Consider the following 27992-nt stretch of genomic DNA (forward strand, 5'->3'; position numbering starts at 1 on the left):
TCAGTGTGGCCACGGGATCAAGGTGGTCAGGGATTCAGTGTGGCCACAGGATCAGCATGGCTGTGGGATCAGTGTGGCTGTGGGATCAGTGTGGCTGTGGGCTCAGTGTGGCCATGGGATCAGCATAACCATGGCATTAGAGTGGCTGTGGGCTCAGGTGTGGCTGTGGGCTCAGAGTGGCCAGGGGATCACTGTGTCCATGGGATCACTGTGTCCATGGGATCACCGTGCTCATGGGATCACCGTGCCCATGGGATCACCGTGTCGATGGGATCACTGTGTGCATGGGATCACCGTGTCTATGGGATCACTGTGCTCATGGGATCACCGTGTCCATGGGATCACCGTGCTCATGGGATCACCGTGCTCATGGGATCACTGTGTCCATGGGATCACCGTGCTCATGGGATCACCGTGCCCATGGGATCACCGTGCTCATGGGATCACCGTGCCCATGGGATCACTATGTGCATGGGATCACCGTGCCCATGGGATCACCGTGCTCATGGGATCACCGTGCCCATGGGATCACCATGTCCATGGGATCATCGTGCCCATGGGATCACTATGTCCATGGGATCATCGTGCCCATGGGATCACCGTGTCCATGGGATCACCGTGCCCATGGGATCACCGTGCCCATGGGATCACCGTGCCCATGGGATCACCGTGCCCATGGGATCACTGTGTCCATGGGATCACCGTGCTCATGGGATCACCGTGCTCCTGGGATCACCGTGCTCATGGGATCACCGTGCCCATGGGATCACTGTGCCCATGGGATCACTGTATCCATGGGATCACCGTGCCCATGGGATCACCGTGCCCATGGGATCACCTTGCCCATGGGATCACCGTGCCCATGGGATCACCGTGCCCATGGGATCACTGTGCCCATGGGATCACCGTGCCCATGGGATTCCCATCCGCGATGCCGAGGGATCCCGCCTGCCGCATCCCTGCTTTTTCCGGGATCAATAAATTAAGGAAGTGTCCGAGGGCTGGGGCAGAGGCACAGCTGGCACTGCTATCTCACGGCCAGGGACATCCTGGGTGTGGCAAACAGGGGCTGGTCCAGGGGTGGCCAGGCCGGCTGCTGCTGGCTCAGCTCCTTCTCCAGCCTCTTGAAAAGCTTCTTGGAGGCTTTTTTCCGGCGCAGCCTTCGGAAGCAGCCGAGCAAGCCGTGATCCAGGGCGGTCTGGGGCCAGAGCAGGAGGGAAATGGGGTTGGGGGGGCACAGGAGAGCCCCGTGCCCACCTGGGGAAGCTCCAGGGGGATGCCCTCTCCCAAAGCCCCCCTGACCCACCTCCAGCACGAAGGCAGCGAAGAAGTTGAGGGCGGCGATGCCCAAGAGGAGCAGCTTGAAATTGAAATCCTCGATGGGCTGGAGCTTCAGCAGGGATTTGGGGAAGCCCAGCGGGTACAGGGTCAGCCAGATCATCAGGCCGAAGAGCAGGATGAGGACAAGGAGGAAGAGCACTGGGGGAGAGAGGGGGCAGGGTGAGGGGCAGGGGAGAGAGGGCTGGTGGCTCTTGGTGTCCCCATGGGGGTCCCCGTGGATGCCCCTGTGTGTGCCCCATGCGTGTCCCCGTGGGTGTCCTGTGGGTGTCCCTGTGTGTTCCCCTGGCTGAGACTCCAAAATCTCGTTCCTGTCCCCATGGGTATCCCTGTGGGTGCCCTGTGGGTGTCCCTGTGGGTGCCCTGAGTGTCCCCGTGCGTGTCCCTGTGTGTCCCCCTGACTGAGACTCCGAAACCTCATTCCTGTCCCCATGGGTGCCCTGTGGGTGTCCCTGTGGGTACCCCTGGGTGTCCCCCTGGATTCCTTGTGGGTGTCCCCTTGGGTGTCCCCCGGGTGTCCCCATGGGTCCCCCTGGGTGACCCCATGAGTGCCCCTTGGGTGTCCCCATGGGTGCCCTGTGGGTGTCCTTGTGGGTGCCCCCCTGAGCACCCCCGTGGTGTCCCCCTGAGTGTCCCCATGGGTGCCCTGTGGGTGCCCCTCAGGTGTCCCCTGGGTGTCCCCATGGGTGCCCTGTGGGTGCCCCTCAGGTGTCCCCATGGGTGCCCCTCAGGTGTCCTCACCGTTGGTGTAGAGTGGCTCCCGGAAGGGGTAGCCCTTGGACATGGCCACGGCCAGGATGAGGTACTGGAAGCCGGTGACACAGAACAGGACGGTGTTCTCGTAGTTGGGCAGGTTCTGGGGCGCTGTCACCGTGCTGTTCAGGGGGACGTACCTGGCACAGGGACAGGGGACAGGGTCAGCAGAGAGGCCAAGGGGGGCTGGGCACCACCCCTCGTTCTCCATCAGTTACAGCTTTGGGAAGAGCAGGGGCAGCTCCAACCTCTGCTCTGGGACCAGGGACGGATTCCTTGGGAATGGGAGCTGGCCCAGGGGGGTTTGGGTTGGAGGTCAGCAAAGGCTCTTCCCCAGAGGGTGCTGGCACTGCCCAGGCTCCCCAGGGAATGGTCCCAGCACTGCCAGAGCTCAAGGACAGGCTGGGATTGTTGAGATGTCTGTGCAGGGCCAGGGGTTGGACTGGATGATCCCTTCCAACTAAAGACATTCCATGCTTCCCTGTCTGCTGCCAAATCCCAAATCCCAGGACACACCCTGGGCTCTGCCACAACCTCAGTGCCATCCCCATCACCAAACCCTCAGGAAACCAGGGCAGGTTCAGGTGGGATATTGGGAAAGACTTCCTCATGGCAAGGGATGCATGCACTGGAACAGCGTGTCCAGGGGAGGATGGAATCACCACCCTGGAAGTGTCCAAAATCCCTGTGGACCTGGCACTCGGGGCTTAGTGGCAAACAGGGCCTGGCAGTTGAACTCAATGCCCTTTTCCAACCCTGAATCCCACGATTCCCGGATGTGGGGCCCTCACCAGCTCTGTGAGACGGTGATGAAGTAGCTGAGGACCTGCACGGTGATGAGCAGGGCTGTCTGCAGCAGGAGGCTGCCCAGCACCAGCGCGCTGATCAGGGCTCCCTGCGGCCGCCGCACGCCCAGCGCCGGCGCCGGCCCCGTGCGCCCCATCAGCACCGCCACCGTGGTGGTGATCACCAGGTCGAAGAACAGGAACTGGAAATCACTCAGGTTGGTGTTGATCTGGGCAGGAGGGAAGGGACAGGCTCAGAACCGCTGGGGATGATGCCTCACAGTTTTAGTTTTTATATTTTTCATGTATTTGTGACCCTGCAGTTCTTTAGTGTAGAACTCCAAACCCCACACGCAGTGTCAGCTGCTGTTCTCCCATTTGGGGCAGACACAGCAATTCCTCTCCATTTCCTCAAGGACACCTCACTGCCTCAGGATTTCATATATTCATTTAATATATTTTTTATTATTTGTAATATTTTCAGTTTGTAATTTGTACTATAACCCTGCAGTTCTTTAGTGTGTAACTCCAAACCCCACGCGCAGTGCCAGCTTCTGTGCTCCCGTTTGGGGCAGACACAGCAATTCCTCTCCAGGCCTGGAAGTCAAGGACACCTCAGTGCCTCAGGATTTCATATATTCCTTCAATATGTTTTTTATTATTTGTATTTGTAATATATATTTGTAATTTGTAATATATATATTATTTAATATATATTGTAATTTATATTATATATTATTAAATATAATAATATACTATAATATTAATATTATTACTATTATAATATATATATTATTTAATATGTTTTTTATTATTTGTATTTGTAATTTGTAATATATCCCTGCAGTTCTTTAGTGTGTAACTCCAAACCCCACACGCAGTGCCAGCTGCTGTTCTCCCGTTTGGGGCAGACACAGCAATTCCTCTCCAGGCCTGGCACTCAAGGACACCTCACTGCCTCAGGCCCCCAGAGATTCAACAAAAGGGAGCTGGGGGAGCAAGCTTGGGGTGAATGACTTAATCAGCTGAAGCTGTAATTGGAGGATTAACCCCCAATATGCAAATGGGCCAAAGTTATAAAAGTGTGAAAACCTCCAAACCACGGTCCATTTCTGGGTGCAGCCCTGGGGAGGTTCTGTCTGCCCAAGATGTACCTGAGGGCCCTTCAATAAATACACCTGCTTTTTAATCCATTAATTTTGTCTGGCTCTGTTTTTAGGCAGCCCCAAAAGGCATCGGTGCCCCAGGAATTCTGAGAAAAGCAGGGATTGGGGTGGCACTCACAGTGTAGAGCAGGAGCACGGACACAAACTGCACCAGGCTGTACAGGGCCATGTACTTGAAGACCCCAAAGGAGGTGACCAAGGAGCACCGGCCCTCCCTGGCGGGGGGGGAATGGCGTCACCAAAAACGGCATCACCAAATGGGCACCCAATGGGCACCCTAAACCAGTAATGAAAAACCCCGAACCAGTATAAACCAGTAACCCCAAATCCCCTCCCAGCGCCCCCAAGTCCCTCCCAGTCCCCCCCAATCCCTCCCAGGTCCCTCCCAGTTTATCCCAGTCCCTCCCAGGTCCCTTCCAGTTTCCTCCCATTCCCTCCCAGTCCGTCCCAGGTCCCTCCCAATCCCCTCTGAGTCCCAGTCCCTCCCAGTCCAACCCAGTCCCTCCCAGTCGCCTCCCAGTTTATCCCAGTCCTCTCCCAGGTCCCTCCCAGTCTATCCCAGTCCCTCCCAGTTTATCCCAGTCCCCTCCCAGTTTATCCCAGTCCCCTCCCAGTCCATTCCAGGTTCCTTCCACTCTATCCCAGTTGCCTCCCAGGTCCCTCCCAGTCCATCCCAGTCCCTCCCAGTCCCTCCCAGGTCCCTCCCAGTTTATCCCAGTCTCTCCCAGGTCCCTTCCAGTCCCTCCAAGTCCCCTCTGAGTCCCAGTCCCTCCCAGTTTATCCCAGTCCCTTCCAGTCTCCTCCCAGGTCCCTTCCAGTCCCTCCCACTCCCCTCTGAGTCCCAGTCCCTCCCAGTTTATCCCAGTCCCTCCCAGTCCCCTCTGAGTCCCAGTCCCTCCCAGTTCCTCCCAGTAGGGATCGGCGGCACTCCCGGGATTCCCCCGCAGCACTCCCGGGATTCCCCCGCTCACCGGATGACCTTGGGCACGCACTCGATGGTGGCCACGCGGGAGGTGAAGGGCGAGGCCACGGACGCCTCGGCCTCGGACAGGGAGATGCCCACGTCGGCCGCCCGCAGCGCCCCGCAGTCGTTGGCACCGTCCCCGCACATCCCCACGCAGTAACTGCGGGAAAGGGAGCCCGAAATCCTCAGGGAATGGGGAAGGGAGCCCACGTTCCTCAGGGAATGGGGAAGGGAGCCCACGTTCCTCAGGGAATGGGAAAGGGAGCCCTCGTTTCTCAGGAAATGGGAAAGGGATCCTCCATTCCACAGGGAATGCAGGAAACGAACCCGACATTCCCTCAGGGAATGGGAAAGGGAGCCCTCATTCCTCAGGGAATGGGAAAGGGACCCCAAATTCCCTCAGGGAATGGGAAAGGGAGCCCACGTTCCTTAGGGAATACAGGAAAGGAAGCCCACGTTCCTCAGGGAATGCAGGAAAGGGACCCCACGTTCTTCAGGGAATGGGAAAGGGACCCCATATTCCTCAGGGAATGGGAAAGGGAGCCCAAATTCCTCAGGGAACACAGGAAAGGAACCCCACATTCCTCAGGGAATGGCGAAAATCCCTGGCTCAGCTCAGAGAAGATGTGGATGCTCCATTTCAGGTTGGATCTGGTGCAGTGTCCCTGCCCACAGCATGGGTGCCACCAGCTGATGTTTGAGGCATCACCCAACACCACCCACCCTGTAATTCCAGGATCCATTCCCTGGGATCCATTCCCTGGGATCCAGCCCCTGGGATCCAGCCCCTGGGCCTTACTTGAGCTCCTGCAGGCTGCACACCAGCTGCGTCTTCTGCTCGGGCAGCATGCGGGCAAACACGGTGGCCCGGAGCAGGATCTGCCAACGGGGAGGATCCGTCAGCATTCCCGGGGGACAGGGAACTGGGAATGTGCAGCTGGGCACTGGGATTGTCCAGTAAGGAACTGGGAATGTCCAGTAGGGAACTGGGAATGTCCAGCTGGGCACTGGGAATGTCCAGTAGGGCATTGGAATTGTCCAGCAGGGAACTGGGAATGTCCAGTAGGAAACTGGGATTGTTCAGTAGGGAACTGGGATTGTCCAGTAAGGAACTGGGAATGTCCAGCTGGGCACTGGGAATGTCCAGTAGGGCACTGGAATTGTCCAGTAAGGAACTGGGAATGTCCAGCAGGGAACTAGGATTGTCCAGTAGGGAACTGGGAATGTCCAGCTGGGCACTGGGAATGTCCAGTAGGGCATTGGAATTGTCCAGCAGGGAACTGGGAATGTCCAGCAGGGAACTGGGAATGTCCAGCTGGGCACTGGGAATGTCCAGTAGGGAACTGGGATTGTCCAGTAGGGAACTGGGAATGTCCAGTAAGGAATTGGGAATGTCCAGTTAGGACCTGGGAATGTCCAGTAAGGCACTGGGAATGTCTGGCAGAGAACTGGGATTGTCCAGCAAGGAACTGGGATTGTCCAGTAAGGAATTGGGAATGTCCAGCAGGGCATAGGAATATCCAGTAGGAAACTGGGATTGTCCAGTAGGGCATGGGAATGTCCAGTAAGGCACTGGGAATGTCCAGTTAGGAACTGGGAATGTCCAGTAAGGCACTGGGGATGTTCAGCTGGGCACTGGGGATGTCTGGCAGAGAACTGGGATTGTCCAGCAGGGAACTGGGAATGTCCAGCAGGGAACTGGGATTGTCCAGTAGGAAACTGGGAATGTCCAACTGGACACTGGGAATGTCCAGCAGGGAACTGGGGATGTGCAGCTGGGCAGGGAACTGGGAATGTCCAGCAGGGAACAAGATTCCCAGTGGCACTGGAGGGCTCCCAGCAGCACTGGAAGGCTCCCAGTGGCACTGGAGAGTTCCCCAAGGCACTGGAAGGTTCCTAGTGGCACTGGAAGGCTCCCAGTGGCACTGGAGAGTTCCCCAAGGCACTGGAAGGTTCCCAGTGGCACTGGGAAGTTCCCCAAGGCCCCTGGGGGCTCCCTGCCCACTCACCCTGGGCAGCAGCTCGGAGAAGTGCTCGCAGACCACCTGGAAGGATTTCCCGTTGAGGGCGAAGTGGCAGTGCCGGGGTGGGAGGGAGGAGCCGTCCCGCTGCTGCAGGCCCTGCCAGGAAACAGCTCCAGCTCCAGCCCCAAGCCCAACCCCTGCAGGGCCTCCAGGCCGAGCCAGGACCTGCCTGGAGCAGCAGGAATGGCTCCCCAGAATCCCAATTCCCAGTGGGGCTGTTTGGGGTACAAGACTGGGCTGACCCAGCTCTCTACACCCAGCTTGGAGCAGTGGGAATGGCTCCCCAGAATCCCAATTCCCAGTGGGGCTGTTTGGGGTACAAGGCTGGGCTGGCCCAGCTTGGAGCAGTGGGAATGGCTCCCCAAAATCCCAATTCCCAGTGGGGCTGTTTGGGGTCTCCATGCCAGACCCAGAGCAGTGGGAAAGGCTCCCCAAAACCCCAATTCCAGGCACACCAGTGGGGCTGTTTGGGGTGCAGCCCAGCCCTCCACGCCCAGCTGGGAGCAGGATCTGGCAGCATCCATGGGGAGGTGTTTGTAGTTGCCATTCAAGCCTGGATCCCTGATGTGCTCCAGGGAAAGGCAGGAGCAGCTGAACCTCTCCTGAAGGATGGGTTTATGAGGAGCAGGATCACAGCCTTAATTGCCTCCAAGGATGATGATGGAAAACCCCTTCTCACCCCTGGGAGGGTTCAGGGCCAGGCTGGAGCACCCTGGGAGAGTGGAAGGTGTCCCTGCCCATGGAATGGGATGAGCTTTGAGGTCCCTTCCAACCCAACCCATTCTGGGATTCCCAGGACTGTGGAGAAAGCTGGATCTGAGGGACTCCATTTCTTAGATATTGGGAAGAAATTCCTCCCTGTGAGGGTGGGCAGGCCCTGGCACAGGGTGCCCAGAGCAGCTGTGGCTGCCCCTGGATCCCTGGCAGTGCCCGAGGCCAGGCTGGATAGGGCTTGGAGCACCCTGGCATGGTGGAAAGTGTCCCTGCCCATGGGATGAGCTCTAAGGTCCCTCCAACCCAAACCACGCTGGAATTCTGTGATTCCACGAACACCCAAGCTCTGCAGGATGCCTGGGCAGTTTGGGCTCCCAAAGGGTGTCCTGGGCTCTCACCTCGGGCTGCTCCTCTCCTTGGGAATGCTCGGCCAGGACGAACTTGAGGGCGGCGGGTTTGTCGTGGCCGGGCGGCGAGGCCGTGACGAAGATCACGCCCTCCCTGGGCTCCACCATGCGGCACCCCCGCGCCACGTTCATGGCTGTCAGCATGTTGTCCCCTGCCAGGGACACGTGGGCCATCAGCAAGGAGGTTTTGGGATGCCCAGGCCAAGAGGAGCAGCTCCAAGCTGCTGTGTCCCCTCTCCCGGCCACCGCAGCCATGTGGTGGCTTCGCTTCCCTCTTCTTTCCTCCAAAACCTCCTGCCTGCCCTGCCCCAGAGAAATGTGGGTTCAAGCCCTGTTCTCCTGCCTGGAAAACACCCAGAGGTGACCCCACACCCCCTGCATTGGGCAGGGAATTTGGGATTTCAAACACAGCAATGTTCAGGGGACGGACAGCAGAACAATGAGTTCTTCCACCCAAAACACATCCATGCCCTGAGCCCCACAGTGGATCGTGGATCCCGAGGGCAGGGACGCACAGAGCCAGGACCAGGAGTGCTCCTGGTGCCCCCACAGCTGCTCCAGGCACAGATCCCTGCTGGGGGTCATAATGGGGTTCCTGGTGAGATTCCTGGTGGGATTCTTGGTAGGGTTCCTGAGGTGGGGTTCCTGCTGGGATCCCTGAGGTGGAATTCCTGGTGAGGTTCCTCGTGGGATTCCTGGGGTAGGGTTCCTGTTGGGATCCCTGGTGGGGGGGTCCTGGTGGGGTTCCCGGGGTGGAATTCCTGGTGGGGCTCCTGGTCGGGTTCCTCAGGTGGGGTTACTCAGGTGGAACTCCTGGTGGGGTTTCTGGTAGGATTCCTGGGGTAGGGTTCCCGTTGGGATCCCTGGTGGGGTTCCTGAGGTGGAATTCCTGGTGGGGTTCCTGGGGTAGGGTTCCTGGGGTGGGATTCCTGTTGGGATCCATGTTGGGGTTCCTGGTAGGGTTCCTGGGGTGGAATTCCTGGTGGGATTCCTGCTGGGATCCCTGGTGGGGTTCCTGGGGTGGAATTCCTGGGGTAGGGTTCCTGGTGGGATTCCTGGGGTGGAATTTCTGGTGGGGTTCCTGTTGGGATTCCTGGTAGGAACCCTGGGGTAGGGTTCCTGTTGGGACCCCTGTTGGGATTCCTGGTAGGATCCCTGGGGTAGGGTTCCTGTTGGGACCCCTGTTGGGATTCCTGGTGGGGTTCCTGGGGTGGCGTTCCAGGAGTGGAGTTCCCAGTGGGGTTCCTGGTGGGAAAGCCCTTTCCCCCTGCACACTGCCCAGGACTGTCTGTGTGCCATCCCTCCCTGAGCCCCATGTGCTGGTGCCTCCAGGGTCACCTGTCACCATGACGGGGCGGATGTTGGCGCTCCTCAGCAGCTGGATCACCGGGGCAGACTCCGGCTTCAGGACGTTCTTCATGACCAGGAACCCCAGGAAGTTCAGGCCGCTCTCCACGGAGTCCCTGGTGGGAGACAAGGAGCCTTTCATCACCTCCAAAACCAGCACAGAGGATCAAAGGGTGTGAGAAACTAAAATCCATCTGGGAACCAGCCAGGGATTCCCTCCATATGGATTAGGGATGAATTCTCTGCAGGGAATCCCAGGAAATGCCAGGAGAGAGTGAGGAGATGGAGAGAGGGAGTGCTGGCACCGACCTGGGGAGCTGCAGGGCCTCCTCAAAGGTGGCCACCGTGCCCAGGGCTTTGCAGGCCAGAGCCAGGACCCGGAACCCGTCGGTGGTGTAGTGCCGGAGCATCTGGGAGAAATCCGGGGGCACTGGAAAAGCGAGGCCAGAACAGCTCCTGAGGGAGCCTGGAGATCCCAGGATGGGCTGGGGGAAGCTCTCCCCACCCTATGGAGCCTGGAGATCCCATACTGAGCTGGGGGAAAGTCTTCACCCCATGGAGCCTGGAGATGCCATACTGGGCTGGGGGAAGCTCTCCCCACTTCAAGGAAATCCCATACTGGGCTGGGGGAAGCCCTCAACCCCATGGAATGTGGAGATGCCATGCTGGGCTGGAGGAAACTCTCCCAACCCCAAGGAGCCTGGAAATCGCATGATGGGATGGAGGAAGCTCTTCCCACTCCAAGGAGCCTGGAGATCCCATACTGGGCTGGAGGAAACTGTCCCCAACCCAAGGAGCCTGGAAATTCCACCCTGGGCTGGGGGAAGCTCTCTTCACCCCATGGAACCTGGAGATGCCATACTGGGACGGAGGAAGCCCCTAACCCCATGGAATCTGGAGATCCCAGGATGGGCTTGAAGAAACTCTCCCCGCCCCAAGGAGCCTGGAGATCCCATACTGGTCTGGGGGAAGCCTGCAACCCCATGGAGCCTGGAGATCCCATACTGGTCTGGGGGAAGCCTGCAACCCCATGGAATATGGAGATGCCATACTGGGCTGGGGGAAGCTCTCCCCAACCCAAGGAGCCTGGAGACCCCAGCATGGGATGGAGGAAGCCCCCAACCCCATTCCCCATCTTCTGGCTCCTGTTTCCTTTCCCTCCTGTGGCTGGGGCCACCCCAAAGCCTTTGGGAGCTGCCCCACAGCGTTCCTGAGGATAATTCACTGGGGGAAGATGAGCCTCAGGGATGCAGCCAGCGGGACAGGGGGTGAGCCCACCTCCCAGTACCAACCAGTTTCCTTCCTGCACAGACTGGCCACCATCTCAGGGGCACCCTTGATGTAGGCGTGGGCCGAGGCCTCCCCAGGCAGCTTGACCAGGACACTCATCCTCTGGAGAGAGGAGGAGAACGGGAAACGCCGCAGGATCCCCAGCGGGGCCTGGTGCCTCTGTGGAGAGCGGGTGGGATCAGGGCCGGGCAGGAACTCCTCCAGGAGGCAGGAACTCCTCCAGGAGGCAGGAACTCCTCCAGGAGGCAGGAACTCCTCCAGGAGGCAGGAACTTCTCCAGGAGGCAGGAACTTCTCCAAGGAGGCAGGAACTTCTCCAAGGAGGCAGGAGGGTGAGGAGCTGTTCCATGGGTTACCCTGTCCCGAGGTTGCTCCTCCTCTGGTGGAGGTTTCACCACGGCCAAGACCTTCATCTCAAACTGCTGGAACGCTGGGAGCTCCCCTTCCTCCTCCTCCTCCTCCATCATCTCCAGGCGCTGAAATCGAGAGGGCAAAACCCTGATGAGCTTATCCACCCACAGAGGGTCCAGAACCGCCGAGATTCCCAACGCCTCCCTCTCCAGCCCTGCAGCCCCCATTGTGGAAATCTACAAAACCAGAGGGTTTTGGGAAAGCTGCAAAAGGCAGGCTTTAGAGGCAGTAGAACTATGATCAGAGCTAAGCAGTAGCCATGAGATAGGTCAGCAGAAAAATTAAATTTAAACTGTGGAAAAGCAAGGGCAAATAGAACAATGATCTGTGGATTAACGCTTGTCTAGAATAACTCTCTAAGCTACAGGAAGTTTATCTAGCAAGACATTAGGAAGGTTGAAGCTTAATAATGGAGCTCTGTGCATTGTGTTTTAAGGCTTACAAGCAGGTTTTGTATTCGAAATAAGCAAGCATTTTTTTAACCAAAGGTACATGTGCTTATAGTGATTGGATAGAACTACTGTCAATGTGCTTTTGCTTTGTGTGATTGGTCAAAAAACTTATAAAGTGAGGTGTAACTTTAAGTTCTTGGTCTGCTGCTTGGGATGTGAGCTGCTGGCATCTTCCCATTGTCATAACCATGTAATGAGACTGATGCTGGAAAATAAAACAGCTCAAGGCACATTCCACAGCAGCCCCGTCCCGTTGGTGATTTGTACACAGCCACGCCCGCCTCACCCAGCCGGTGGATTCCAGCATTTTGATGTCCACGGGGTCCCCGACGAGCTGTCCCCGCAGCGGTGACACGGCGTGGCAGGTGGCCAGGGCGTAGAGCAGGGCGCCGGCGGGCAGGCAGCGGGGCTCGTGCACGATGGGCAGGAAGCGCTGCTGCTCCAGGGGCACCACGCCCCACACGTCCAGCCCCTCCTGGGTCAGCGTCCCCGTCTGTGGGCACAGCATGGTGGGTCCGGGCAGCCCCGGTGCCCACCCTGCCCGCCCCACCCCTGTGGCAGACCCCACAGAGCTTGGGAAAGCTCCATGGAGGATGGAGACTCAACAGTAGGTGTCACAGACATCTTTTCACTAAAAATCCTTTCTTGGGGTTTTTTGCCTTCTGAGAAGGTGAGGCCTCAGAAACAAGAGGTAAGCAATGGTTATCTGAAGCTGTGGAATGCATCAGGTGGATTTTTGATTGGCCCATCTTGGATGTTTATAATTAATGGCCAATCAAGGCCGAGCTATCTCGGACAGAGTCTGAGAGAGCTGCCTTTTGTTATCATTCCTTTCTATTCTATTCTTAGCTAGCCTTCTGAGAGGAAACTTTTCCTTCTATTTCTTTTGAGTTAGTTATAATGTAATACATAGATCATAAAATAATAAATCAAGCCTTCTGAACATGGAGTCAACATTCTCGTCTCTTTCCTCACCTGAAGACCCCTGTGACCACTGTCACAAGCAGGAATGCTGAGTCATGATGGACAGCAAAATAAGCTCCTGTCTCTGACCCCCCCGCCCCTTAGCCTTATCTTTGTAACCTCATAGGCCACTATACCTAACCCTTACTATTGGACAAACCCTTACTATTTACACCCTATAAAAAGGGGCTGTTTTAGCCCACTCAACAGCAGAAGAGCTGTCACTGGAACCCTTCAGTCTCCTCAATAAACCATCGCTGTGGAACACCAGGACTTCTCCTTCTCCTCTCTCGTGTCTGCTGCAGCCACAGCCAAGGGCACCCTACCTAGCAAGCAAAGAGCTGAGATCCTAAGAGAGCTGATATCACCAAAGAGCTGACAATCACCAAGCTTGCTAAAGGGCAGCCTGCAGCGACGGCCACAAGCTAACTGGGCATTCGGGCACTCTGTCTCCTAGAGGGACTGGGCACCTGGACCATCCTCCCAGACCAACTCGATAATAAGGCCAAGATCAAGGCTTTGTTGTATGCCTCACCTTGTCGAAGCACACCAGGCGGATCTTCCCGCACAGGTTGATCCGGGGGGGGCTGATGCAGAAGATTCCCTGCTTTTTCAGCCGGTTCTGGGCGTAGATGGTGCCCACGGTCATGGCGGCCGGCAGCGCTGGCGGCACGATGACGGTGACCAGGTCCAGGGCGCGGATGATGATTTGTCCCACCGGGACCTGGGAGGGGAGCAGGAGGAACAGGATCCATCCCTCCCCTGATGGATCCCTGTGAGTTCTCCCGCTTGCTCCACCAGCCCTACCTTGTTCCTAACGAGGATGAGGATGCTGTACAAGGTGCCGATGAGAGCTGTGCAGGGGGAGAAGGGGCTCGGTTACAAAGCAGGGCACAGCAGGGAAATGGGATTCCATTCCAAGGAATCTGGCGGCTCCACAAGGCATCTCCACGTCCAGACCTACCCAGGATGGCGAGGAACAGCACAAACTTCACAGCGTCCTTGTAGAACTTGAAGCTCACGGGTTTGGGGTAGAGGATGGAGCTGATGAGGTCTCCCTTGGCCGTGCAGAACCCTGCGGGACAGGCAGGATGTCACCATAGCACCGCTCCCAGGGGCACGGATTTAACCCGGGATTCATCCTGGGTTATCCCCCACGCCCTCACCTGTGCGGGTGACCACGGCCAGCACCTCCCCGCCCACGTAGGCCTTGGCCTGGATGATCTGTGTGCCGCAGAACAGCGTGTGCCGCCGGTGCTCCTCGGGGCAGTACGCGGCTCCGCCCGCCGGCAGCGGCGTCTTCATCACCGGCACGCTCTCCCCTGCCCAGAACATTCCAGGGGTTGGGACTGTCACCCCAGGGGGGTCAGGGGGCAGCCAGGGACATTGCTGGGGACAGGGACACTGCTGGGACACTGCTGGGGACAGAGACACTGCTGGGGACATTGCTGGGACAGGGACACTGCTGGGGAGATTGCTGAGACAGGGACACTGCTGGGACACGGACACTGCTGGGGACAGGGACACTGCTGGGGACAGGGACACTGCTGGGGACATTCCTGGGACAGGGACATTGCTGGGGACAGGGACATTGCTGGGGACAGGGACACTGCTGGGGACAGGGACACTGCTGGGGACATTGCTGGGACAGGGACATTGCTGGGACGGGGACATTGCTGGGACGGGGACATTGCTGGGGACAGGGTCACTGCTGGGACATGGACACTGCTGGGACAACACAAACACCACTGGGGACACTGCTGGGGACTCACATGCACACTGCTGGGGACACAGATACTGCTGGGGATATGGACACTGCTGGGGACACACACCCTACTGGCACCAGTCCCACAGTGACACCCACCCAGGGTGATGACATTGATGCCTGAGGATTTTACACTCTGCATTTTTCAGATCCTGTGCTGCATTAGTGCCTAACTCTAAACTCCATAGTGCCAGCTGCTGCTCTCCCGTTCTGGTCAGACACAAAAATTCCTCTGGGCCTGAAACTCCAGGACACCCTCCAGCCTTAGTGCTCAAAAAGTATAAACAAAATGAGCTGGGGGGCAGCAAACTTGGGGTAAATACTTCATCACCTGATGCTGTAATTGGAGCATTAACCCCTGATATGTAAATGGGGTTAAAAATTTATAATTGTCTGAAAAACTCATGACCATTGTCCATTTTGGGTGTAGCCTCAGAGGTTTCTGACTGCCTGTCGGAACTCAGTGCATCCCTCTGTGTGTCCAGAGCTGCTGAGGACCGCGTTGAGGGGCTCAGAGACCCTGGCATGCTGCCCAGAACACCTGGGGATTTGATTGTGACCCTTGGAGCAAGTTGCCAACTTTGTATCAGGACATGAAAGTCACACAGGTTTGAACAGTGTAATAACAAAATGATCACAGGGTGAAAATGTAGATTTTAGGATTTTTGATGTGGGGGTTATGGGGACAAGATGGAGGAACTTGGACATGTCTAGCCTTCCTCCTTCTTCTTCTTATTCTCCATTTTCTGCATGCAGTGATGTTGGCACTTTGGGATTGGTTTAGAGTAAAGGTGCACTGTCTAACACAGGTGATGGGTATTGGGAATTCAGTGTAAATATGTTATAGGTAGTTTGTAGTATAAAAGGACAACACAGAGTGCCTGTGGCTGCCTGGCTGAGCAGATCTCAGCTGGGCAGAAAGAAAATTTTATAGATAAGAATTAATAAACAACCTCAAGACTGAAAAGTGAGGAGTCCAGACTCATGTTTCAGTTGCGTGGGCCGAAGCAGAGACACCCTGCACATCTCGGGGCAGCAATTATCAACAGCAACCCGAGGTTGTATCCATGGAAGGCCTTCAATAAATCCCCACTTTAACCCTGTGTGTCCCCTGCTCAGGCAGCCACCCCTGAGGGTGCAGGGAGGGCTCTCACCGGTCAGCAGGCTCTCGTTGACCATGCACTCCCCGCTCAGCAGCGCCGCGTCGCACGGCAGCACCGCCCCGGCCGCCGGCAGCCGGATGCAGTCCCCGGGCACCAGCTCTGCCGAGCTGACCACCAGCTCCTCTGGGAAACAACACTGATCAGGGCCTGGGGAATGGAGTCACTCATCTCCTGACACCTGGAGAACCCACTCAGGGATTGGGGAACAGGGCACTCGTCTCCAGGCACCTGGAGAACCCACTCAGGGATTGGGGAACGGGGCACTCATCTCCAGGCACCTGGAGAACCCACTCAGGGCCTGGGGAATGGAGTCACTCATCTCCAGACACCTGGAGAACCCACTCAGGGATTGGGGAACAGGGCATTCATGTCCAGAAAACTGGAGAACCTCCTCAGGGATTGGGGAATGGAGTCACTCATCTCCAGATATCTGGAGAACCCACTCAGGGATTGGGGAATGGGGAAACTCTTATCCTGACACCTGGAGAACCCACTCAGGGATTGGGGAACAGGGCACTCATCTCCAGGCACCTGGAGAACCTTCTTACAGCATGGGGAATAGGGGCACTCATCTCCAGAAACCTGGAGAACCCACTCAGGGATTGGGGAATGGGGAAACTCATCTCCAGACACCTGGAGAACCCACTCAGGGATTGGGGAATGGGGAAACTCATCTCCAGACACCTGGAGAACCCACTCAGGGATTGGGGAACAGGGCATTCATGTCCAGGCACCTGGAGAACCCACTCAGGGCCTGGGGAATGGAGTCACTCGTCTCCAGAAAACTGGAGAACCTCCTCAGGGATTGGGGAATCGAGTCACTCATCTCCAGATATCTGGAGAACCCACTCAGGGATTGGGGAATGGGGAAACTCTTATCCTGACACCTGGAGAACCCACTCAGGGATTGGGGAATGGGGAAACGCTTATCCTGACACCTGGAGAACCCACTCAGGGATTGAGGAACAGGGCATTCATGTCCAGGCATCTGGAGAACCTGCTCAGGGTGTGGGGAATGGGGCACTCATCTCCAGAGCCCTGGAGACCCCCCTCAGGGATTGGGGAATGGGAAACTCATCTTCAGACACCTGGAGAACCCACTCAGGGATTGGGGAATGGGGCATTCATCTCCAGAAACCTGGAGAACCCACTCAGGGATTGGGGAATGGGGCACTCATTTCCAGGCACCAGGGAAGCAATCCCCATGGGATAAGGCAGCAAACAGGAAGGGGTTAATTCCCTGGAGGTGAGAAATTGAGATCCAGGCCTGGGGAGAGCTGATCCAGACCAGAATTCCCAGCAGGGAGGTGCCAGGGCTGGGGAGAGCTGATCCAGACCACAATTCCCAGCCACCCTGAGCACTGGGAATGGCACAAACACCTGTGCACAGCCAGGGTTTGGGCTATGTGACAAATGGAACCACCAGAGGAACCCCAGGGATTCCCAGCACTGGGAAGAGCAGGAGGAAAAGGGCTGCTGGGACAGGGCAGGGATTCATGGGAGGACTATCCTTTCCCTGAAATCCCCTGTTAAATTAAACCCATATTGGCTTTGGAATATGGTCTTGTCTGCACCTTCACTTGGACAGAGGCATCTTTTACTAACTGGACCCCAAAACTATTCCAGTGTCTCATGAGATTATTCCTGTGTATCCCAGTATTATTCCCATGTATAATAACGTTATTCCCATTTATCATATTGTTAATTCCCATGTATCCCAACATCACTCCTGTCTTATAACACTATTCCCATATATTGTATCATTATTCCCATGTATCCCAACATCACTCCTGTTTTATAACACTATTCCCATATATTGTGTCATTATTCCCATGTATCCCAACATTATTCCCATATATCATAATATTAATCCCATATATCATAAGGTTATTCCCATATATCACAACGTTATTCCCATGTATCCCAACATCATTCCTGTGTATCCCAACATTATTCCCATGTATCCCAACATCATTCCTGTGTATCCCAACATTATTCCCATGTATAATAGCATTATTCCCATATATCATAACATTGTTCCTATCTATCCCAACATATTCCCACACATCCAAACATTACTCTGGTGTCTCATAACATTATTCCCATGTATAATAACATTATTCCCATATATCATAACATTATTCCCATGTATTTTAACATTTTTCCCATATATCATAAGGTTTTTCCCATGTATCCCAACACTATTCCCACACATCCCAAGGTTACTCTGGTATTTCATAACATTATTCCCATGTATAATAACATTATTCCCATATATCAGAACATTAATCCCATATATCATAACATTATTCCCATATATCACAACACTATTCCCACATATCCCAACATTATTCCTGTGTATCCCAACATTATTCCTGTATATCATAACATTATTCCCACGCATCTCAACATTACTCTGGTATTTCATAACATTATTCCCATGTATAATAACATTATTCCCATGTATAATAACATTATTCCCATGCATCCCAACATCACTCTGGTGTCTCATAAAATTATTCCCATGCACAATAACGTTATTCTGGTGAATCCCAATATCATTCCCACCTATCCCAACACCACTTTGGTGCAGAAGCAGGATCCCAAAGGACACATCATCCCAACCATCATCCCAAAAATCCTCCGTCTCACCTCCTCCAGGCCGCTGCACCCGGACCCCCACGGAACATTATTCCCATATATCCCAACATTATTCCCACATATCTCAACATTATTCCCACGTATCTCAACACTATTCCCACACATCCCAACATTACTCTGGCATTTCATAACATTATTCCCATGTATAATAACATTATTCCCATATATCAGAACATTATTCCCATATATCAGAACATTATTCCCATGCATCCCAACATTATTCCCACACATCCCAACATCACTCTGGTGTCTCATAAAATTATTCCCATGTACAATAACGTTATTCTGGTGAATCCCAACATCATTCCCACCTATCCCAACACCACTTTGGCGCAGAAGCAGGATCCCAAAGGACACATCATCCCAACCATCATCCCAAAAATCCTCCCTCTCACCTCCTCCAGGCCGCCGCTCCCGGACCCCCACGGAACATTATTCCCACATATCTCAACATTATTCCCACGTATCTCAACACTATTCCCACACATCCCAACATTACTCTGGTATTTCATAACATTATTCCCATGTATAATAACATTATTCCCATATATCAGAACATTATTCCCATATATCAGAACATTATTCCCATGCATCCCAACATTATTCCCGCGCATCCCAACATCACTCTGGTGTCTCATAAAATTATTCCCATGTACAATAACGTTATTCTGGTGAATCCCAACATCATTCCCACCTATCCCAACACCACTTTGGCGCAGAAGCAGGATCCCAAAGGACACATCATCCCAACCACCATCCCAAAAATCCTCCCTCTCACCTCCTCCAGGCCGCCGCACCCGGACCTCCACGGACATCCTGGCCATGTTCCGCAGCGTGGTGCTTTGCTGGGAGGGAGGCAGTGATCAGAATCCACCCAAAACACAGGGAAACATCCCTAAAAACAGCCTGGGGGGCTCAGAAGCAGGGAGGGAGGGCAGGGAGAGCTGGGAGAGGGCTGTCCCCACCCACCTTGCGCGTCTCGTAGAGGGACAGCCCCAGCGAGAAGGTGGAGATGAGGAAGATGCAGGCGGCGTAGTAGTAATAGGCATCACACACCCACAGCACCATGCTGAGCACTTGGAACAGGTAGAAGGGGTTGAGCACCTGCAACAAGGAGAAAGAACAGCTCTGGGAGCTCACTGGGAGACCTCCTTGGGGTGGGAGAACCTCCTCCAGCCCATCATGGGACTTCCAGGATAGTGGAAATGGGGGAGAGCTTCCCCCAGCCCACTATGGGATTTCCAGGCACCTTGGGGTGGAAGAACCTCCTCCAGCCCATTATGGGATTTCAGGATCCTGGAAATGGGGGAGAGCTTCCCCCAGCCCAGTATGGGATCTCCAGGTTCCATGGAAATGAGGAGAGTTTCCTCCAGCCCAGTAAGGAATCTCCATGCTCCTGGAAATGGGGAGAGCTTCCTCCATCCCATCATGGGACTTCCAGGCTCCTGGAAGTGGGAAAAACTTCCCCCAGCCCAGAATGGGATTTCCAGGTGGGAGAAATTTCTCCAGGCTCCTTGGAGGAAGAAAAGCTTCCTCCAGCCCACCATGAGCCTTCCAGGCTCCTGGATGCAGAGGAGAACCCAGCCCTTCCCTGGGGCTGGCAGCCCCCAAACCCTCCATCTCCCCAGGAATTCCCTATGGATGCTGCTCCCAAGGATGCTCAGCCACCTCCACAACCCCTGGGGGCTGCTCCTGACTGCATACAGAGGGTCAGGAAGGGTCCCCTCATGGCTCTGCCTTCTCCCCAAATCCTCTCCTTCCTTCCCAAAGGCCAGGAAGTGCTTCCAGAGAGGGACAGGGAGCAGGGGAGGGATCTGTCCTGGGGAAATCCACTTGGGAAGCCCAGCCTGGAACCCACCTCCTCCACCAGGAGCCTGGCGTAGGACTTGACGGGCACCTCGATGAGGTTGGGGCCGTAGATCTTCCTCCTGAGGGGGGGAAGAACAGAGAGAGAATGTTATCCTTGGGCAAAGAGAGGGAAGGAGTTTGATGGAAAGGAAAGGGAAAGGAAAGGGAAAGGAAAGGGAAAGGAAAGGGAAAGGAAAGGGAAAGGAAAGGGAAAGGAAAGGGAAAGGAAAGGGAAAGGAAAGGGAAAGGAAAGGGAAAGGAAAGGGAAAGGAAAGGGAAAGGAAAGGGAAAAGTTTGATCCTTGGGAAAGGAGAATTTTATCCTTGGGAAAAGAGGGAAGGAGTTTTAATTTTGGGAGAAGACAATTTTATCCTTGGAAAAAGAGAGGGAAGGAGTTTCCTTGGGAAAGGAGAATTTGATCCTTGTGAAAAGAGAGGGAAGGAATTTCATCCTTGGAAAAGGAAAGGGAAGGAATTTTATCCTTGGGAAAAGAAAGGGAAGGTATTTTATCCTTGGGAAAAGAAAGGGAAGGTATTTTATCCTTGGGAAAAGAGAGGGAAGGAGTTTGATCCTTGGGAAAAGAGAGGGAAGGAGTTCTATCCTTGGGAAAAGAAAGGGAAGGAATTTGATCCTTGGGAAAAGAGGGAAGGAGTTTTACCCTTGGGAAAAGAGAGGGAAGGAGTTTGATCCTTGGGAAAAGAGGGAAGGAATTTCATCCTTGGGAAAAGAGAGGGAAGGAGTTTGATCCTTGGGAAAAGAGGGAAGGAATTTCATCCTTGGGAAAAGAGAGGGAAGGAATTTGATCCTTGGGAAAAGAGGGAAGGAGTTTTACCCTTGGGAAAAGAGAGGGAAGGAGTTTCTCCCCTGGGAAAAGAGGGAAGGAATTTCACCCTTGGGAAAAGAGGGAAGGAGTTTCACCCTTGGGAAAAGCTGCATTTCCAGCCCAAAGGCCCCTTGTGCTGCCCAGACCCCCACGAGGAGCTGGGTTATGTGGAGAAGCCAATCCCAGTAATTCCACCCCACCTGGCACTTTGGGGTCTGAGGCTCTGGGATTCCCTGCTCCCTGGAAAAGCCCCAGGAAGCTGCCAGCCCCCACCTGGCACTGTGCTCCTGCTGGTCCAGCCCGGCCTGGCACAGGTGCAGCTCAGCGCAGCTCCAGCCCTCGTCCAGGATGCTGGGCAGCAAAGGAAAACAGGGAGAGAGTCAGACCCAGCAGGGAGGGAGGAACAAACAGCACGGCCAAAGGCTCGGGACAAACCCACCCCTTTGGAAAGGGAGAGTGCCCTGTTCCTTGGCCTCTCTGCAGCCCACGGCTGCCAAGGGAAGGCAACAAAAGGGGCACAGTCCGAGAGCAAGTCGGGAGCGTCCGGCCCTGCCAAACCGCCCCGGCCGGTTCCCTGTGCCCGGGAGCACCCTGAGGGCACCAGGGATGGTTCCAGAGGCCTGGGAGTGCTCAGGGTGATGCCTCAGGGTTTGAGCCTTTATATTTTCCATGTATTTGTGACCCTGCAGTTCTTTAGTGTAGAACTCCAAACCCCACATGCAGTGCCAGCTGCTGTTCTCCCGTGTGGGGCAGACACAGCAATTCCTCTCCAGGCCTGGAAGTCAAGGACACCTCAGTGCCTCAGGATTTCATATATTCCTTCAATATGTTTTTTATTATTTGTATTTGTAATATATATTTGTAATTTGTAATATATATGTTATTTAATATATATTATAATTCATATTATATATTATTAAATATAATAAATGTACTATAATATAAATATAAATATTAATATTATTGTAATATATATATTATTTAATATGTTTTTTTATTATTTGTATTTGTAATTTGTAATATATCCCTGCAGTTCTTTAGTGTGTAACTCCAAACCCCACACGCAGTGCCAGCTGCTGTTCTCCTGTTTGGGGCAGACACAGCAATTCCTCTCCAGGCCTGGCACTCAAGGAGCCCTCACTGCCTCAGGCCCCCAGAGATTCAACAAAAGGGAGCTGGGGGAGCAAACTTGGGGTAAATGACTTCATTAGCTGAAGCTGTAATTGGAAGATTAACCCCCAATATGCAAGTGGACCAAAGTTATAAAAGTGTGAAAAGCTGTGAGCCATGGTCCATTTTTGGGAGTAGCTCCTGGGGGGCTTTGTCTGCCCGAGGTGCCTTGACTGAAGGCCCTCAAAAAACACAAAAGTGATTTTATTCCCTTAATTTGGCCTGGCCTCTGTTTTTAGGTAGCCCCAAAAAGGGCACCAAGGGACAGGAGATACAGGAGATACAGGGGATGCCAGGGACAGGAGGGTCCTGAGGGAACTCAGGAATGCCAGGATCCAGGAGAGCCCTGAGGGAGCTGGGAATGCCAGATAGGATCCAGGAGGATCCTGAGGGAGCTCAGGGAGCCAAGAATGCCAGGATCCAGGAGGATCCAGGAAGATCCTGAGGGAGCTGGGAATGCCAAGATCCAGGAGGATCCTGAGGGAGTTGGGAAGGCCAGGAATGCTGAGACCCAGGAGGGTCCTGAGGGAGCTGTGAATGCCAAGATCCAGGAGGATTGTGAGGGAGCTGAGGGAGCAGGAATGCTGAGATCCAGGAGGGTCCTGAGGGAGCTCAGGGAGCTGGGAATGCCAGGATCCAGGAGGATCCAGGAGGATTCTGAGGGAGCTGGGAATGCCAGGATCCAGGAGGATCCTGAGGGAGCTGAGGGAGTTCAGGAACATTGGGAATGCCAGGATCCAGGAGGATCCTGAGGGAGCTGGGAATGCCAGGATCCAGGAGGATCCTGAGGGAGCTGGGAATGCCAGGATCCAGGAGATCCTGAGGGAGCTGAGGGAGTTCAGGAATGCCAGGAATGCTGGGATCCAGGAGGATCCAGGAGGATCCTGAGGGAGCAGGAACGCCGGGCTCTGGCAGTACCTGACCCTGCAGAAGGCCTGCCGCCGCTCCAGCCACACGTAGCGCATTCCCTGGAACAGGTAATACCTCAGGAGGTTCTTCTGCTGGAAAGGGATGGGAAAACAACACATGAGTGGGGTGTGCAGGGACAGGGAGAGGGCCTGGGGGTGGGGAAGGTGCCGGTTCCACCTCGTCCTTGTCGTGCAGCCGCACGGTGTCCCGGCTCTCGTCCTCGTCCGGCACCACCACGGCCACGCTGCTCCTGCGCTCCGCCTGGGCCCCAGGGTGCTGTTCCAGGCTGGGGGGAAACTGCGCTCAGCCATGGCCTGTCATCCTCCATCAGGGACATCAGGGCTCAGCCATGGCCTGTCATCCTCCATCAGGGACATCAGGGCTCAGCCATGGCCTGTCATCCTCCATCAGGGACATCAGGGCTCAGCCCCCCTCCCTCAGGGGATAATGGGGCTCATCCACCTTCCCTCAGGGACATTAGGGCTCAGCCTGGCCTGCCACCCTCCCTCAGGGACATTGGGGCTCAGCCTGGCCTGCCACCCTCCCTCAGGGGCACCTGGGCTCAGCCATGGCTTGCCATCCTCCATCAGGGATATCCAGGCTCAGCCCGGCCTGTAACCCTCCCTCAGGGACATCAGGGCTCAGCCACCTTCCCTCGGGGACACCCAGGCTCAGCCTGGCCTGTCAGCCCCAGCCTGTCACCCTCCCTCAGGGACACCTGGGCTCAGCCCCCCATCCTCAGGGACATGGCGGCTCAGTCACCCTCCCTCAGGGACACTTGGGCTCAGTCACCCTCCCTTGGGGACACTGGGGCTCAGTCACCCTCTCTCAGGGACACTGGGGCTCAGCCACCCTCCCTCAGGGACACTGGGGCTCAGTCACCCTCTCTCAGGGACACTTGGGCTCAGTCACCCTCCCTTGGGGACACTGGAGCTCAGTCACCCTCTCTCAGGGACATGGCGGCTCAGTCACCCTCCCTCAGGGACACTTGGGCTCAGTCACCCTCCCTTGGGGACACTGGGGCTCAGTCACCCTCTCTCAGGGACACTGGGGCTCAGTCACCCTCCCTCAGGGATATCCAGGCTCAGTCACCCTCCTCTGGGGACACTGGGGCGCAGCCAACCTCCCCATGGCCAGGAGTGGCCCCCGACCCCTCAGGGACAGACCCCGGCTCACCTGGCCTCGCCCAGCGGCTCCGTGAGCACCTTGGTGGTGAAGCACTGCCCAAAACGGTCCTGAAACACAGGGATGGGGGACTGGGAATGCCTGGAGTGTTCCCAGCTCCTTCCAGAACCTGGGAAGGCCCTGGACATCCATCCCAGGTGAGGAATGAGGTTTGGGGACAATGAAGAGAAGTTCCAAGCTGGGCAGGCTGGGGTGGAAGGGGGAAACATGGAGTTATTTTGGGAATAATAATGATTCCTGGAATGGGACAATTATAGGAATTATAATGATAATAAATTCCTGGAATAATCCGGTGCTTGAGGAAAGGAGATGGCAGACACAGGCAGGAGGACAAGGAGAGGGAACATTCACAGGGTCCTGTTGGGAACCTGGGGCAGAGCCCAACCCTGGATCCACAGAATCCACCCCCTGATCCACAGAATCCAGCCCTGGATCTACAGAATCCAACCCTGGATCCACAAAATCTGACCTCAGATCCACAGAGTCCAACTCCCATTTCACAGAATCCACCCCCTGATCCACAGAATCCAACCCCAAGCCCACAGAATCCAATCCCAGACCCACAGAGCCCAACCCCAGATCAACAGAATCCAACTCCCAATCTACAGAGCCCAATCCTGGATCCACAGAGTGCAACCCTGGATCCACAGAATCCAACCCCAGACCCAAGAGAATCCAACCCCAGATTCACAGAATCCAATTCCCAATCCACAGAATCCAACCCCAGACCAAGAGAATACAACCCTGGATCCACAGAATCCAACCCCGGATCCACAGAGCCCAACTCCCAGTCCACAGAATCCAACCATGGGCATACAGAATCCAACCCCAGACCCATGGAATTTAACCCCAGACCCACAGAATCCAACCCCACACCCACAAAATTCAACCTCAGATCCACAGAATCTAACCCCAGACCCACGGCATCCAAACCCACAGAATCCAACTCCCAGTCCACAGAATCCAACCCTGGACCTACAGAATCCAACTCCAGATCCACAAAATCCAACCCCAGACCCACAGAATCAAGCTGGGATCTGCAGAATCCAGTCCCAGACCCACAGAATCCAATTCCCAATCCACAGAATCCAGCCCTAGCCCTACTGAATCCAACCCCAGACCCACAGAATCCAACTTCAGATCCACAGAATCCAACCCCAGACTCAAAGAATTCAACCCTGGATACACAGAGCCCAAATCCAGACCCACAAAACCAAACCATGTATCCACAGAGCCCAAGCCTGGATCCACAGAATCCAACTCCCAATCCACAGAATCCAGCCCTGGATCCACAGAGCCCAAATCCAGACCCACAGAATCCAACCTCAGATCCACAGAATCCAATTCCCAGTCCACAGAATCCAATTCCCAGTCCACAGAATCCAGTCCCAGACCCACAGAACCCCATCCCAGACCCACAGAATCCAATCCAGACTCCCAGAACCCCACCCCAAACCCACAGAACCCTAGACCCACAGAACCCAATCCAGACTCCCAGAACCCCATCCCAGACTCCCAGAACCCCACCCCAGACCCACAGAACCCCACCCCAGACCCACAGAACCCCACCCCAGACCCACAGAACCCCAGCCCAGACCCACAGAACCCCAGCCCAGCCCCACAGAACCCCATCCAGACTCCCAGAACCCCATCCAGACTCCCAGAACCCCATCCCAGACTCCCAGAACCCCACCCCAGACCCACAGAACCCCAGCCCAGACCCACAGAACCCCACCCCAGACCCACAGAACCCCATCCCAAACCCACAGAACCCCACCCCAGACCCACAGAATCCAATCCAGACTCCCAGAACCCCACCCCAGATCCACAGAACCCCACTCCAGACCCACAGAACCCCATTCAGACTCACAGAACCCCAGCCCAGACCCACAGAACCCCATCCAGACTCCCAGAACCCCACCCCAGACCCACAGAACCCCACCCCAGACCCACAGAACCCCACCCCAGACCCACAGAACCCCATTCAGACTCCCAGAACCCCACCCCAGACCCACAGAACCCCATCCCAGACCCACAGAACCCCATCCAGACTCCCAGAACCCCAGCCCAGACTCCCTCCCAGACTCCCAGGCTGGGAACCTCGTCCGGGATCCTGTGGCACTCACCCTGATGATGAGCCAGTCGGCCTGGCCCAGGGCGCAGGGCTGGCACTTGGCCTGCACCTCCAGGCTGGGCTTCCAGTGGAAGAGCAGCAGGAGCAGCCCCGCGCTGAGCACGGAGCCCGCGTGGCACAGCAGCACCCGCCACGCCCGGCGCTGGTAACCCGTCACCTCCTGGGGACAGGGAACGCGGGGATCACTGGGGATTGATCACTGGGGATGGATCACTGGGGATGGATCACTGGGGATGGATCACTGGGGATGGACCACTGGGAATTGATCACTGGGGATCGATCACTGGGGATCGATCACTGGGGATGGATCACTGGGGATGGACCACTGGGAATTGATCACTGGGGATCGATCACTGGGGTTCGATCACTGGGGATGGATCACTGGCGACCACTGGGAATTGATCACTGGGGACTGGTCACTGGGAATGAATCACTAGGAATCACCGAGGATCACTGGGGATCAATCACTGGGCATCAATCACCGGGAATCACTGGGGATCGATCACTGGGAATGAATCACTGGGAATGAATCACTGGGGATCAGTGGGAATTGATCACTGTGGATCACTGGGAATGAATCGCAGGGAATTACTGGGGATTGATCACTGGGGCTCACTGGGAATCACTGAGGATCAATCACTGGGGATCACTGGGAATTAATCATTGGGAATGAATCGCTGGGAATCACTGGGGATCGATCACTGGAAATCACTGCGAATCAATCACTGGGGATCGCTGGTAATGAATCGCTGGGGATCGATCACTGGGGATTACTGGGAATCAATCACTGGGGATTACTGGGAATCAATCACTGGGGATCGCTGGTAATGAATCGCTGGGGATCGATCACTGGAAATCACTGAGAATGAATCACTGGGGATCAATCACTGGGGATCGATCACTGGGGATCGATCACTGGGGATCAGTGGGAATTGATCACAGGGGATCAATCTTTGGGGATCACTGGGGATCAGTCACTGGGGATCAATCACTGGAGATCACCGGGATTGAATAACTGGGAATGAATCACTGGGAATCTCTAGGGATCAATCACTGGGGATCACCAGGAATCAATGACTGGGGATCAACCACTGGAAATCACTGGGAATTGATCACTGGGAATCAATCACTGGGGATCACCAGGAACCAATCACTGGGGATCAATCACTGGGAATAACTGGGAATCAGTCACTGGGAATCAATCACCCACACCCGGCTGCTCAGACATAAAATCAGCTAAAATCCATTACCAACCACTAAACCCTGAACTCCCAAAATCCCAGCGTGACCGAGCCCCAGGCAGGGAAATCCAAGGGGCTGGGAAAGCAGCACCTGGGGGTGTGGGGAGCCCCGGGGTGGGTGTGGGAGACCCCCCAGGCCAGACCTACCATGTGGGCCGGGTCGGAGTCTGGCTGCAGCGTCCCGTAGCCCGGGCGCCGGGCCCCCAGCAGCCGGCTGCTGTCTGCAAATCCACCAGAAACAGGAGCAGGGTCAGCAGAGGGGCTGCTCAGCCCTGGGGCTGTGCTCCCCAGGACGAGGGGGTGGCTCCTGGCCCATGCAGCCGGGATCGCTGCCCCCTCATCCTCCTGGGCACGTGACGGTCACGGGGATGATGCCGGAGCAGCCCCGGGATTTCTGGCGTTATCCCAGAAGCTCAGCGGGCACGGGAAGGGAGCAGGGCTGGGCCGGAGCCAGGCCAGCTCTCCCTGCCACTTTTCCAG

General features: G+C 55.5%; 1 protein-coding gene across 1 annotated transcript; it reads right to left on the reverse strand.

The window, feature by feature from the left end:
- Window positions 1–339: 339 nt before the first annotated feature.
- On the reverse strand, window positions 340–27744 carry ATP13A2 (ATPase cation transporting 13A2). Its single transcript, XM_063176850.1, has 28 exons — window positions 27660–27744; window positions 26264–26431; window positions 24129–24187; window positions 23130–23238; window positions 22962–23041; window positions 21147–21224; window positions 20061–20130; window positions 19172–19306; window positions 18981–19047; window positions 15533–15664; window positions 13780–13935; window positions 13578–13688; window positions 13421–13467; window positions 13149–13337; window positions 11937–12143; window positions 11144–11263; window positions 10791–10947; window positions 9808–9928; window positions 9490–9614; window positions 8143–8303; window positions 7016–7126; window positions 5806–5885; window positions 5014–5166; window positions 4161–4257; window positions 2883–3106; window positions 2080–2231; window positions 1307–1479; window positions 340–1198 (listed from the first exon to the last, which is right to left on the reverse strand). Exons 1-28 carry the CDS (start codon window positions 27660–27662, stop codon window positions 1028–1030), a joined length of 3456 nt encoding a protein of 1151 aa, XP_063032920.1. The 5' UTR covers window positions 27663–27744; the 3' UTR covers window positions 340–1027.
- Between the last annotated feature and the right edge of the window lie 248 nt (window positions 27745–27992).

Source organism: Melospiza melodia, chromosome 26, assembly GCF_035770615.1.
Source record: "Melospiza melodia melodia isolate bMelMel2 chromosome 26, bMelMel2.pri, whole genome shotgun sequence".
Classification (NCBI taxonomy): domain Eukaryota; kingdom Metazoa; phylum Chordata; class Aves; order Passeriformes; family Passerellidae; genus Melospiza; species Melospiza melodia.